The 15849-nt window shown below is 35.4% G+C and overlaps 2 protein-coding genes and 1 pseudogene across 2 annotated transcripts in view; 1 reads left to right on the plus strand and 2 right to left on the minus strand.

Moving 5' to 3' along the window:
- The window catches only part of LOC112757247 (putative disease resistance RPP13-like protein 1), a 49174-nt gene that overhangs the window by 5145 nt on the left and 28180 nt on the right, over positions 1–15849 (minus strand). The window lies entirely within an intron of this gene.
- On the minus strand, positions 8294–9844 carry LOC112757281 (sugar carrier protein C-like). Its single transcript, XM_025805880.2, has one exon. It carries the CDS (start codon positions 9842–9844, stop codon positions 8294–8296), a length of 1551 nt encoding a protein of 516 aa, XP_025661665.1.
- On the plus strand, positions 11735–12855 carry LOC140180727 (ABC transporter G family member 22-like; annotated as a pseudogene).

Here is a 15849-nt window from a genome sequence, read left to right on the forward strand (position 1 = left end):
ACATAAATCTCTTTTTTAAATAAGACATTCCATTTCTATTTTGTTAATTATATGTATAGAGATAAAACACAAAAACAATTTATTTACAATGTTGCACTCTTTCTGCACAGAATTTTGTTGTTGCCTGCCTTGGTTTAGATTAGCTTATTGTGTGTCTAAACCAACAATCTTCAAAATATATGAAAAAATAGAAGATTAAAATAAAAAACAAAGTCTTTAGAATATATGAAAATGTTTTATATTATCCTAATTGTACCTGAAAATAAGACAGTATCTTATATGATCTCTTAGGAGTAGTTTACATTTTCTTATATTTCATGAGTTTATACTTTTGTATGACAACAATTCATATCAACTTACACAACTTCATATTACTATCAGCCTGTGTTCTCTCAAACACATAATCTCAAAATCGCTAAACTATATATCTTGATTCCATTATCTACTTTAGTATTGTGTACTAAAAGTCTTTGAGAAAAGATGCAGGTTACATAATAGACATGCTTATGCATTATTAAGAGAGTGTTTTCTCCATATAAACAGAAAAGTAAAAGATTAATACATAATAGCACCAATGCTTCTGTCTGCAATTACTTTTACCCACCAATAATGATGCCATTTATTCATCTCCCATTTTTTTTTTTTTTAAAACAGTGAACGCAAGTTTAATTGCTTGAAGTTTATACTAAACTTGATGTTAGAGAAAAGAGATATACCTGTGTTAGTAATAAGTTGAGACAGTTAATGGTTTGCTGCAATTTATGTTATTTGATACCAGTAAATTGACAGCAAAATGTATATGCATTTCTTTTATCATTAGAAAAACTTTCACTCTTCATTCTTTCAATTTCCTCAATCTTCAGATTATTTGGTTGCTACTTGCTAATTTATCACAACAGTTACTTTTTATTAAACTTAACCCTTTTTTAACAGTGGAGAACAAACACCATGACAAGAAGGCTAAGCTAGAACAAAAGCTATGGAACTTTAAACAAGTGTAGATTGCTATTGTTATCTTTTCTCTCCAAAAAAGTTGACTTCACACTTAACAAAGTAAAAGAAAGAATGACTTCAACACTTTAATCTTCATCAAGTAAATAAGATATTTTCATACCATTTATTAAACTAAGAAACTATTGTTTAAAAGTCAGAAAAATTAAAATATAATATAATTATACCCAAAAAAATGGCAAATTTTTGCCACACATTCAGGTGATCAAGTATAATCATTTTAAGCCAAAAAAAAAAAAATCTTTACTACTTCCTACTAGTGATCAAGTGCATAAAAGAGAACAAAGAGAAACATGGTTGTATACAACACTGAATATGCAGCAATTAATAAATAGAATCTAAACCACTTTTAGAAACCAAAAAACATTACTTGCCTTATTTTGAGAGAAATAAGCAATAAATAGTGTCTAGTGATGTTTGTGTCACAAGAACATCTCGAGTATGACAACATCTTTCCATCTTACACTTAATCACACATTACTCACTGACATTCTGACATATGAACTTCTAAAAGGAAAGGAAAGCATAGAGCACAAATAGTGGGTGAAGAACATTTGTAATTCAAACTCAGAACAAATGGGGATCTCAGTGACCAACTGATCATGATATCAGGTTCCTATATTGAGTTTCCCATATGAGCTGCATCCTTCAAGGCTATACCATACACTTGCCCCATGGTAGATTTTATCATCTTATCAACAGAACAAGAGAAAAAACTCAATGTTGTATAAGACTTGAGTGTACAAGTTGTCAGCAGCAAAAGTTACTTGGAAAAAGATACAAGAAAGAAATGATGCAATGCGGGTGCTTACTAGTTCAATGATTATACATCCTTGACTACAGAAGTTCTCTTTGTCTGCACAGGAAAACTATATGAGAATGTAAATCATGGATGTAAGGAATGACATGACACATTGACAGCACTAACAGCAGTAAGGACTAAGGAGTTAGAATATACCTTTACTTTGATCCACTATGAAAAGTTCCCTTTGTCGATACTGGATAAGTTCAGCTGTAGAATCAGCTTTACAAATTCGAGTTACTCTGCATAACTGTAAGGATACTCATATGAAGTCAAAGAGTATTAGACAATTTTTTTCTGACATTTTCGCTATTGAATTTCAGGCCGGATTAAAAACATTTATTATATTAGGTTTAAAGTCCAAGTGTGTTTTTTTGTTATCCACGGAATCCCCCAACCCAACAGGTCAAGGATTAATCCATCACGGATCTAAACTCCAGTCAATGGGTTGCTGCATGCACAAGGTGAAATTCGAATCTCCAACACTTATTTAAGTAGACGAGTGAGCTGACGACTCGACCAACTGAAGTTGGTTAGTCCAAGTGTAGTTTTTTTTTTTTGGTCGGTGGTTAGTCCAAGTGTAGTTTAATGTGTATGTTAGTGTGAGGCCCAATATTTGATCTCTTGGCCCATATTATGGAAAATCAGAAAAATACCTCACAAGGCTCAAAACAAAACATCGGTCCAATACTTATGAAGACAAATCAGAATCAAAACAAAAGAACCAAGAAGGTGGATGTTACGATATTCTCTTATTGTTTGGACTTTCAAAACTCCATAAATTTAAACCCTTGATATTTTTAAAAGTAAAAAACTCTATAAACATTAAAATTTTTATAAATATCATATCATATCAAATAGTAGTTTTAATATTATTTTATCAATTAAAATTATTATTTATTAAACTCAAATTTTTATATGAATGATAAGTTTTAATAGTACAAAAAATATATTATTATACCTTTTTATTTTCTTTTAAATTGATGTTATATATTTAAAAATTTAATTATCTTTCTATTTTGTTTTAATTTTTCTTAAAAGCTTTTAGCAAGAAAAAATAAAAAATATTCATATGAATAAAAAGCCTAAAATATTTATAAAAATACACACGAGACGATATTTATATATTTTATAAAGCATATATGTTTTTATTACTTGACTTTATTAAATTTTAATTAAATTTTAGTATGCATTTTTATATATATTTGATTTATTATGAAAGTTAGTAAAATGTTATAAGTATTAGAGATTTGTTATAAGTGATTTGGTTTGGATTGGTTTGAGAGACTCTGACTAGAAAACCGTAGTTAACGGCAATTATGACATTAACTTAGGTGCATCTAACTCAAACCTCAACTAGTAGAGGCGTTGATAGCCCAATATATAGGCTACATATTGAATCTGTTATACCGTACGGACACACTAGAGGAAAAGGCTATCCTTAAAGGTGGAGCTGCCCTAATGTGTAATATTTGATTTAATTTGATTTTTGGAATGAGAACTCCTATTTCAGTTCATCTGCTTAACTATTATCTATTTGTTTGCAAAATTAATTAATATGAATTTCTCATCTTTGAAAAGAAATATAACTTTCAAGGTAAAATTTGTATTGTCTCGTGTGGGTTATAGATATAATGTTTGCTCACTAAGATACATGTGTCATTCCAGGCTCTTTGCAAAACTCACTCTGTCATATTCTCATGTTTTTAGATACAGGTGTCATTCCAAGTTCCATTACACCTGCCCCACAGTATCTTATTCATTTCGCTGAGCCCTTCTTCTTTCCAAGGGCTATGTGATATGTAATGGAACCTTCATGCAAAAACCTAGAGTTTGTGCTGAAATTGTATGGTCAAATCTGTTTTTATTGATCACAAAAGTCCAAATATATATATAGGCTATACAAAACAACTTCAATGCCTAAATTACAGCAACAATCTCCTAAAATCAGCAGTACAGATATTTCTATATATATAAATAGCAATTCTATCCTAGTAAATCACTAACAGTATCAATCTAGAATATTGCTAATATCAATTAGAATATTTCTAGATTGGATTGTCTCTCATTACTCCCCCTCAAGTTGGAGCATGCAAGTTTTGAATGCGCAACTTGTCAAGAAGGAAAGTAAACTGTTTCAACCCAAGGGCTTTGGTAAATATGTCTGCCAACTGAGTGCACGTGGGAACATAGGAGGGAAGGATGATCTTTTGAGCAACGGCGTCCCGAACTAGGTGGCAGTCAACTTCAATATGCTTGGTTCGTTCATGAAAGACAGGATTCTTGGCAATATGGAGTGCAGCTTGACTATCACAAAAGAGACGAATGGGCTGACCATGTGAGATTCGAATATCAGAAAGGAGTTGCTTCAACCATTTGAGTTCACACGTAATGTTGGCCATAGAGCGGTACTCTGCCTCGGCAGATGACCGTGACACTGTTTGTTGTTTCTTCATTTTTCAAGACACTGGAGAGTTGCCAAGGAGGATAAGCCATCCTGTGAGTGACCGTCAAGTAAGGGGGCAGCTTGCCCAATCAGAGTCGCACCAGCCTGTTAAGGTAAGATTGCTACCTCGTCGTAAGAGAATTCCTTGACCGGGTTGTCCTTTGAGATAATGAACCATGCGCAGGGCTGCTTACCAATGCTCTTCTTTGGGCTACTGCATGAACTGGGACAAAACATGCACACTGTAAGACAGCTCGGGGCGAGTGAAACACAAATAAATGAGGCACCCAATTAAGCGGCGCTAGCTACTAGGATCAAGAAGTAGCGGCCCATCCGCCAAAGCAAGGCGATGACTTTCTTCTAGAGGAGTGGAGGACGGTTGTGAACCAAGCAACCCAGTTTCCATAATAATATCTAAAATTTATTTCCGTTGGTTAAGGAAGATTTCCGTAGGAGATCGAGCAACTTCCACTCCTAGGAAATATTTGAGCTTTCCCAGATCTTTCATGTGAAAGCCATGATTAAGGTACTTTTTGAACTGATGAATGACTGAAGAATTATTACCAGCTATGATGAGATCATCAACATATACGAGCACCACAAGCTGAGCCTGAGCCTGTTGAAGAACAAACAGTGAATGATCTGCAGAGGACTGCTAAAAATCGTATTGGAGAAGGGCAACGGGGAGCTTGGCGTAATCCGTAGAGAGATTTACGGATCTTGCACACCATATCGTTGTTTTGTACAAGAAATTCAGGCGGTAACTTCATGTAAACCTCCTCCTTAAGGTCACCATGTAAAAAAGCATTGTGGACATCCATCTGGTGAAGTTCCCAATCTTTAGCAGCAGCGACAGCGAGTACAGTGCGAATAGTAACCATTTTCACCACTGGTGCAAAAGTCTCATTGAAGTCCATCCCTTCAACTTGATGATTTTCCAAGATGACCAAACATGCTTTGAACCGTTCAACACTCCCATCCGAGTGATATTTAATACGGTAAATCCACTTGCACCCAAGGACTTTTTTACCAGGAGGCAGGGTGGTGATATCCCAGATGCCATTCTCTTGAAAGGCTTTAATTTCATCAACCATGGCTCCTCTCCAACGAACATTGCGAACTGCCTCATTAAAGTGTCTGGGCTCCTGTTCATCGCCCAATGCCACAAGGAAGGCACAGTGGGTAGCAGAGAAATGTGCACACGATACATAATTACTGAGTGGATAGGACGTACCTGAGAGATGCGATTGGGGAGGGTAGCAGATCGATGGGCTAGCAACATAGACGGTGTTGGTGATATACTCATGAAGACGTACAAAGGGTTGTCTCAGTCGATGCCCTCTGCCCAATAAAACTTCAGAAGGTTCTGGATTGACCGTGGAGGAGGATGCGTTGCCGTTAGAGAAGGAAGGAGGGTTGGGCGTCATGTCGCGCAAGGGCAAGGCAACAAAAGTGCAGTCATCATCGGCTATAGCAAAATTGTGTGCGTCTTGTTCATCTTGGTTCAAGGAGGACCCCCTCTCTTCAAAAGTGGAGTCATCGTGCAGGTTAGGCCCAAGTTGTGGGTCATCACATGCATTGGGCTCAATACTCTGGACAGGACCACTGGATGTTTCTGAATTACATAGGGAAGCAAAGGAGAATGTATCTTCCATGAATTTTACATCGCGAGACACGAAGAAAACATTTCTTTCTAAATCATACAATCTCCATCCCTTTTTTCCAAACAAAAAAATGCACTTTCAACTTCTATTATCAAATTTGTCGCCCTTGGTGAGTTGGTTGTGTGCATAACAGAGAGATCCAAAAACCCGCAGACGATCATAGCTTGGTGGCTTTTCATGCACCATTTCATACGGTGTCTTTTCTTGAAGAACTGATGAAGGTGTTAAATTGATCAAGTGTCCAGCAGTTAATACGCACTCACCCCAAAAGCAAATTGGCAGTCCTCCTTGAATCACAATACCCGAGCCACATTAAGAATGTGTTTGTGTTTTCTCTCCACTCTTCTATTTTGTTGTGGTGTGCTAGCGCAAGACGTTTGGTGAACAATTCCATATTGAAAGAAATATGGACTTAAGCACATAAACTCTGTTCCATTATCACTTCTGACCCCTTTCACACATTTGTTGTACTGTCGTTCAACGAGAGCAAAAAAATTAATTAAAATTTCTAGATTGGATTGTCTCTCATTAGTTTGTCAATGCTCCATATATCATAGGCAGAGTCCTCATGTGGGTTATGTTATTTTGAATCTCGAACTGTTTAGATAATAATTATGACTTGGGTATGTAAGATGTATGGATTTAACTCTATATACTTTAGTTATCAACTTAATATATATGATGCGATTTTTGACATGTTTAGTTGTGAATATGATTAGAATCTGTTGTTGTTGTCGTCTTTAGAAATAGATGTTTATTATTGATATAGGAAGATAATATTCATGTTGGTAAAGTTCTAGGAATAGAGGAGACTCTATCCATTTTTCTAACAGTTTGGTCGATTGGCTTGTCGAGGGACTTGTCCCTTGAGCACCAGTCATAGCTTGGTTCGAGCCATGACATTATGACACCTCGAAAATTGCAACGAACAAAGGGAAAGGCAATGGGCGGAGGACAAAACCACCGACCTCGAAGAATGCAACGAGCTCCCGACCTAGCCAGGATACATAATAGCACCCATGCTTCTGTCTGCAATTACTTTTACCCACCAATAATGATGCCATTTATTCATCTGCAATTTTCTTTTACCCACCAATTTGTTGCGCAAGTTTAATTGCTTGAAGTTTATACTAATCTTGATGTTAGAGAAAAGAGATATATCTGTATACAACACCGAATATGCCGCAATTAATAAATAGAATCTAAACCACTTTTAGAAACCAAAAAACATTACTTGCCTTATTTTGAGAGAAATAAGCAATAAATAGTGTCTAGTGATGGTTGTGTCACAAGAACATCTTGAGTATGACAACATCTTTCCATCTTACACTTAATCACACATTACTAACTGACATTCTAACATATGAACTTCTAAAAGAAAAGGAAAGCATAGAGCACAAATAGCGAGTGAAGAACATTTGTAATTCAAACTCAGAACAAATGAGGATCTCAGTGACCAACTGATCATTATATCAGGTTCCTATATTGAGTTTCCTATAAAAAAAAGCTTTCAGTGTTGTATAAGACTTCAGTGTACAAGTTGTCAGCAGCAAAAGTTACTTGGAAAAAGATACAAGAAATAAATGATGCAATGCGGGTGCAATAACAGAAGTTCTCTTTGTCTGCATAGGAAAACTACATGAGAATGTAAACCATGGATGTAAGGAATGATATGACACACTGACAGCACTAACAGCAGTAAGGAGTTAGAATATACCTTTACTTTGATCCACTATGAAAATTCCCTTTGTCGATACTGGATAAGTTCAGCTGTAGAATCAGCTTTACAAATTCGAGTTACTCTACATAACTGTAAGGATACTCAGATGAAGTTGAAGAGTATTATAAAGGCTACAAGGATTAGACAATTTTTTTCTCAGGCATTAATTGACATTTTCACTATCGGATTTCAGGCCAGACTGCTCTTCTTTATAGCTGTCTTCTGGGGATTCTTCCCTGTTTTGACTGCAATATTCTGTTGAGTTTGAATTGATTTCGGATACATTAATATTGGGTTAAATTTATCTTATCTTTATTTGCTTTTATCTTTCATAAAACAATGCTCTAAGTTTTACCTTCATAGTTTACAATTCAATTCAATCAATAAAATTTCTTCATCATTTTTTTTTTTAAGGATTTATAAAATTTTCTTAAGATTCATAGAATATCAAAGAATCAATAACAACCAGACAAAAACAAACCTAAACCAATAATAAACAGTAAACCAAAGAAATAAAAAAGATAAGAATATTTATGGAATCCTAAACTTTGAGAATCTGGCGCAGCAATAACAACCAGACAAAAACAAACCTAAACCAATAATAAACAGTAAACCAAAGAAATAGAAAAGATAAGAATATTTATGGAATCCTAAACTTGAGAATCTGGCGCAGCAATTTTGTTCTTTTGAGCAGAGGACTTGACGAATTTGTTCCAATAAGGATGATTCTCCCACACGAGAGAAATTTCTTCAATGGGAACACCCTTTGTCTCTGGCAAGAACTTATAGATAAAGATACTCATAACAATCACAAAGAATGCAAAGAAGATGAAGAGCCCGAACTTCATATGGCACAACATTGAAGTGAAAACTTGGGCAATGGCAAAGGTGAAGATCATATTAACCGAAACGTTGACGCTCTGAGCTGCCGATCGAACTTCAAGCGGGAATATTTCACTGGGTACCAACCATCCTAGTGGACCCCACGACCATGCAAATCCCGCCACGTAGACACATATGAATACCACAACAGTTAGGGCAAACCACTTGGGAAGAACTCCAGGGTTTCCATCTGTTCCAAATTTGCTACCTATTGCAGCTGCGATCACAAGCTGACAGATAAACATTTGAGCACCACCTTCGAGAAAAAGCTTTCGTCTGCCAACCTTGTCAACGGTAAAGATGGAAACAAGGGTGGCAAGGGCGTTACAACCTCCGGTAATCATGGCAGACATAAGGGAAGCAGTTCCACCAAAGCCAATAGTTTTGAACAAAACAGGAGCATAGAATGTGATGACATTCATGCCAGTGAGTTGTTGGAAGAAGGGAATGGCTATGGCCATGGTGAGGTGAGGCCTGTACTCACTTTTGAGCAAAGAAGACCAAGGATGCTTGACCTGTTTGGAGGCTTCACTGGCAGCAACAAGATCCTTAAACTCCTCATCAACATCATTGGTTCCACGAATCTTGATTAGTTCCTCCTTGGCCTTCTCAGCTTGTCCACGCTCGATCAACGAGTTTGGTGAGTCAGGAAGAAACATTGCACCGATGATGATCATTATTGCAGGGACTCCTGCCAAACCTAAGCTATAGCGCCACCCTTCCCCGTTCTCCATCTTGGCAAAAAGGTAGTTCAGAATATTGGCAACAAAAATGCCAATGGTGATTGCCAATTGAAACAACATGTTAAGTGCTCCTCTGTATTTGTATGGAGCAACCTCGGACACGTAGATCGGCACAGACTGATTGGCGCATCCGATTCCAAAACCTAGCAACATGCGGCCAACAATAAGCATCCAAACTTGCTGGGCAAAGCCGTTCAAAGCTGCACCGGCGAGAAAGAGAACACCGCCGGAGATCATGGTGAGGCGCCTACCGAAGGCTCGAGTTACCTTGGATGCAAAGATTGAGGCCACAAGAGCAGCCAAATAGAGAGAGGAAGTGAAGAGTGTGAGCACTTGGCTATCAAATTTACAATATTGGTTATCAGTGGGCTTAATGTTGTGCTCCTTTGCGTACACATCAGGGAAGAATTTCTTCAGAAAAGGATCCATGGAGGTGACTCCACCTGAAATGCCTAAGTCATATCCAAAGATAAGACCTCCAAATGCAGCGGTGACACATGTTATGAAGACTCTTAAAGTGAGTTTTCCGGGATAGTTCTTTTCGGAAGACCCCTTCTCTATGAAACCACCCGCCATTATTGTATTAGCTAGCGATCATTCAAAACGGAAAATAAAGAAAAAGGAAAGAAAAGATGAAGAAATTTTATTGATTGTTGATTGATTGAATTGAATTGTAAACTATGAAGATAAAATTAAGTATATATAGAGCATTGTCCTATGAAAGATAAAACAAATAAAGATAAGATAAGAACAACTAAAGATAAGATAAAATAAGATAATAAAGACTAAATTTATAATTGAATTTATGTATTCTGTTGAGTTGAATTTATGGGGCACGAGATTTCTTTATTGTTGTCATGAACTAAGGAGAAGAGTAGTTTTTTTTTTGTGACTAAACATAACACAAAGAAAAAGATCTAAGAGAAAGAGTAGCACTCTTCTCTGATAATAATGTCTAAATTATTAGGGGGTAGTAACCACTCTAGATACACCTGCTTGTTTAAAGCAGCAGTCTTAGCCATTAAATCAGTCGCTCTGTTTGCTGTGCGCTGGATGAGAACTAAAGTAGCTGTCCAATTGCAATGGAGCATCTCTTTAATTTTGTCAAGCAGATCAGAGTCATTCCTAATCATGCTGGTTGTGCCTCGCGAAACAAGAAGAAACGCATCAAGATTATCAGTTTCACAGATGACCTCTTTGCACTCGCAATCCCAAGCCATAACAAGCCCTCTCCAAATAGCATGAAGCTCACAACAGAGAACACTAGAAAGAGGTATACTGGCAGAACAACCTTTTATCCAAATTCCCATGCTGTCTCTAATAATACATCCAAATCCAGCTAATTGCTCATTTTCAAAAACGCTTGCATCGCAGTTCACTTTACAAACATTCATTGGAGATGGTAGCTATATTTCAAAGAAGAATGAATAATATGTTTTTGGTTGGTAATTAGAGAAATATTAACTTATGAATTTTTTACTCAAAGGAGAAGAGTAGTTTAATAACAATGAAAATATTAACTAATGAATTTTTTTACTCAAAACTAATTTAATTATTATCCATGGATATTGAAAAGAGACTAGTCTTGAATGAGAGCGTTGTTCTTCCTTTAACAACTTTCATCGTCATCATTTGGAGGAAGTGGTTGACTAAAATCAGAAAGCAATTTGGTCAATGCTTTTTGGTTTGGTCTTCCCCAACATCAAAAAATAATTTATTGTAAATTTAAATTTTATTTAAAAATTTGTCATTAATTAATGACATACAAAAAAATTCGAATCTCGATATTACTTAATGGGATAAGTGAGTCGACCACTCGACCAACACAAATTATTCTAATTTCGTCCATGTTAATGTTAATGCGATTATGTCCATCTTTTTATATTATTTTTCTCAAGCATCCTAATTTCTTGTGCTTCAACTGTGTAGAAACTTGTTTGGTGTTTTAAAATAATAAATATATTTATAGTTAAGATTAAGATTATAATGAACGTTTCTTTTTATAACTTTTTTTTTTGGTATAATTGTCTAATTCAATTGTTTATAGAGCTAGCTTTGTTGTTGAAAAATATGGCATATGTCTGTAATGATGATAGAAAATTCACATGACAAAAGGGTGATTCTCTGATCTCTGTTTTGCTATCAATGTTAAGAATCATTTTATTGCAATAATATTATAATTATTTATTCAAATTTATTCCGTTAAATAACTATAACTATGTAAATAAAAATACAGAGGCAAAACAGGATACATACTTAACCAAATCAGGATACATACTTACCTGATTCTCTTCTTCTCTACTCTGTTCTGTTCTGGTTTCAGAGGCAAAACACAAAAAATCTCATGCATAATCTGCTTTAAGAAAAACTGCTAAAAGAATTTCTTTTCTGAAATCAACTTGATTCAACCCCCTTCTCAAGTTCTAGCATTACCGTCACATTCTCATTTCTCAAGAGCTAGCTATGCTGAGTAAGGAGCAAGCGGACGATATGTACAGACCAAGTGCATATTTCTTGGCCAGAACCACAAGTGACCTTCAACTAGACTTGATATTACCAGTACTATTTCTCCTTGTTGTTTACTTCATGGCTGGTTTGAGACTCAGTGCTACTCCCTTTGTCCTCACCATCCTCACTGTTTTCCTATGCATCGTGGCGGCTCAGGTATGTGTCTGCATTAGAAAAGGGAAAACTTTGTTTTTGTCACTAGCATTTTGCAGTGATTTCAAGTTAGTCCTAAAAGCTTTTCTTAGAAGTTCTGTTTATGTGCTTAACATAGAAACCAATATTAGCCTTCATTTCTAAATGTGGTTTGTTATGAATTTAGGGACTTGGACTTGCTATTGGAGCAACACTTATGGACTTGAAAAGGGCAACAACGTTGACTTCAGTAACTGTCATGACTTTCATGATGGGTGGAGGGTTCTTTGTGCAGGTAAAGAAATATATACTTGTTCTTCTCTTTGAACGTGAGCTCTTAACTATTGCCTTACACTTTGTGGTGTCAAGTTAACAAATTGATCACATGGATTTACTTAAATCAAAACATTTGGTTTTAGTCTCTGCCGTTAGTTTGTCTTTGTTAAAAGCTTTAGTTGGATTTATGTCTGCTATGGTAGTAATTAACAAAAACAAACTAATGGTATAGTCCAAAATCAAATGTTTCAAATTTTTTTAGACCAAAAATTCTAATTTCTATGTATAAATTGAGCAATCTACTAGCAGAAGAAACTAACACTTGATCCCAAATTTTAGCAGAGTTCCCATATTCATTTCTTGGATTTTTTACATGTCTTTCAACTACCACACCTACAAACTGCTGCTGAAGGTGCAATATGAACACCTAACTCACTGTTGTAAATGGGATCAAAATTGACAGTGGTTTGACAGAAGTAGCTGCCCTGATATCCATGGTTTTTGGCTACCGGTTCTTGGCTTATCTTTCCATGCGATGGATGAAGCTTCAATCTGGAGCATGAAATCATTGTTCCAAGCATAACAAGAAGTAGCCTGGACTGGAAGAAAGTGCTTCCATTTTGAATGAAGAGTGATATTGAATGAATGCTCAAATTGTAAAGAGGACTACATTGATGGGTTACTGTCCAAACTTGTATATTGATTATAAATTTAGCATGTACAAAACACCAAATTGCATGCTAGATTTTATAATAGGCACATCAATGTCTTTGTAGTATTCAGAATTTTGTTTTTTGGAAACTGTTTTAAGTCTCTGAAACTTGTGACTAATCTAGTGGAGTTAGGAGTGTTAACTGTTTGTTGCTACACTTAGTCAAAGTTTCAAACCAAAAGCATAGCTATGATTTGGTCAGAAGTTTAGGTCCTTTCACAATAAATTTTGATAGAATTTATGTACATGAACTATTTTTGTAGAATTTAACTTGGAAGGTTTACTAATTGAGTCTTTTCTCTTTCTTTCTTCGCTCCTTTTACATTGATGGATAAAAAGAAGAAACTAATTACATAAAACTCATTGCTATTATCTCTCTGATGTTTAATTGACTGATTTTTTTTAAAATAAAGAATAATATCACTATTTTTCAGTTATACCTTGCCAAAGCAAGCATTTGGTGAGATAATAGATTTAAAATATATAATATATCGTATTAGGTTGTCAATATAATTATGCATACTTTGATTATATAATCAGGTCTCATCTATTTACTTATATGTACAATTAAGCCTCATGGTGGTGCCTTGTGGACCAAACTATGACATACTTATTTCCTACTAGTGTTCCAGTGCATAAAAGAGAAGAGAGAACATGGGCAAATATGCTGTAATTAAACCACCATTCTTGTTGACCATTTACATTACTTGCTTCATTTTGATAGAAATACACAATAAATAGAGTTTACTCATGCTGTGTTACAAGAACAACTTAAGTTGAAAATATACATCTTTCCATCTTTTACAGCAAAGTAAACCCTCAACGAAGGGCTCTCCGGCATAGACATCAAGGCCTTGGTGAAGGACCAGCCTCTATCCCCCTTCGGCATTGCCATCAAGGAATAAGACTGGGGCCTAAAACATCTATCTATTACTAAGTTAGCCCTTTCCATCTTACACTTAATCACGCATTACTTACTGACATATGAAGTACTCAAACGAAAGGATAGAAAACAAATTATACACCACAATCAGAAAAGAGAACAAAATATTAAATTGAAATAATATATGATACTTTGCTGCATAGTTCATGGCATGCAACATATGAAGCACTGGAAAAATACCTCTGAACAGCATTGCAGCTGAATATTCAAAAGGAATTTCCAAATCCTATAACTTGTAACTATTATGAATGTTATCGTTCTGACTTTATTAGTTAGCATTTAACAGTATATAATTAATATGTTTTAAGAAGCAAAATTAAATTAGACAATATATGTATTTATATATAATATATGATGATTAATTTAGTGACTAATATTTAGTATGTATATAATAATTTTGATAAAAATTATATATAAATATTCTATATTCCATTATAAAAAACTTTCAAAGAGTTCTCACTTAAATTAATATATTTTAAACTAATAATTATTTAAAAAGATACATTGTTCCTACCTAAAGTCCCTTCGGCAAAGCCATCGAGACCTTAGATAAGGCCCTAGCCCACCACTCCTTCGGCATTGCCATCAAAGCGAGAGAGCTAGGGGATCAAATATTCCAATACTTACACCATTGTTCTATACATACCTATATTCCTACATCATTGATCAAACTAAGCCATATGCTACCCACTAATCATGTCAAATTGGCATTAATTCACATTTTAGAAAAAAAAACTAAGGTAATAATTAAATCAAACTAAATATACTACTAAAACAAATATTCAATCCATTATTTATATATCTTTCTTGCTTGAATAGTCTCCTCCTCTTTTCGTACATTCTCTTTGGTCCAATAAAACACACATATTATGTTATAGTTCCTACATAAAACATTAATTAAAATAGAATAACTACCATGATTAAATAATTCAAAGAGTTTAGAGTAACAATTAAATAATTTTTAGAATAGTAAAAAAACCACATACGATAATCAGTTATGTCATGTATACTCTTTCTTGTTAGATTTTCTCCTCTAGCTCTTTTCTCCTGGCGTTCAAAAAAATTTTGAGAGTGACTAACAACTTGTGCATAAGTTCTTGTTTTAACATATTCACTTGAAATTCTTGACCATTGTTTTCCTAATTCTTCGTAGCCTTGGAGAAACAACCTGCGAAAGAGATAGTTTGATATAATGAATGATTAGCAGATTTTATAAGAAAGTTCTCTCTGTCTGACCTTTAAACGACAAACATATAATTAATACCTACTTGTGCTCTTGTAAAGTCCAATGAACTGTTTGTTGCCGTTTATTGTTGTCACTAGAAGCCACAGGTAAAGGTTGGTGTTGGATTATGTTACTGTTGGCTGATAACGGTAAGGTAATTTGCATTGGCACTGCCATGTCTGCCGCGACTGCCATTGCCTCCATCCTACCATGATAATATTACCAAGATGTATTTACATAACAGAGAAACAGAGTATCCATATATCTATTTGGGCAAAAAATAAATAGAGAAATAAAAAGAGAATGAAAATACTTAGAGTAGCCACCTGTGAAGATGTTGATGATGAGTCCAATGAGGCGGTGGAGGTGGTGGTGTTGCATTGACGATGGGAATGGAGAGAGGGCTGTGTTCCAATGGGGTAGCAGGCACAGGTATCATCATGTTCTCAGGATAACCGTTTTTTATGGCATTAACGTCGGTCATCAGTTTCAAGAATCGTTCTTGCAGCTGTGCCGGAGTCTTTCCAGGGAGGCGAGCGGCCACAGTTTGCCAGCGTTTGTGTATAGCATCCTGGAAACAATTGGAGATAACCGACTCAAAGGCTTTGTTCTCCTCCCACGTCCAGACCTGAGGTTGCGGCTGAGATTGAAGTGGTTGATGACCACCCATCATCTCTAACGGTGGTTGATAACCCCAAGTGTCATTGAAAAACTGATCGGTCATCTTGCTTATATCCATCTGCGACTTGGATTGATTTTGAGACTGAAGCGGAGATTCTTGCTGA

This window comes from Arachis hypogaea, chromosome 2, assembly GCF_003086295.3.
Source record: "Arachis hypogaea cultivar Tifrunner chromosome 2, arahy.Tifrunner.gnm2.J5K5, whole genome shotgun sequence".
Classification (NCBI taxonomy): domain Eukaryota; kingdom Viridiplantae; phylum Streptophyta; class Magnoliopsida; order Fabales; family Fabaceae; genus Arachis; species Arachis hypogaea.

What these genes read in the sequence shown, in the direction of transcription:
- LOC112757281 (XM_025805880.2), bottom strand. Translation starts at nt 9,844, where the DNA reads ATGGCGGGTGGTTTCATAGAGAAGGGGTCTTCCGAAAAGAACTATCCC.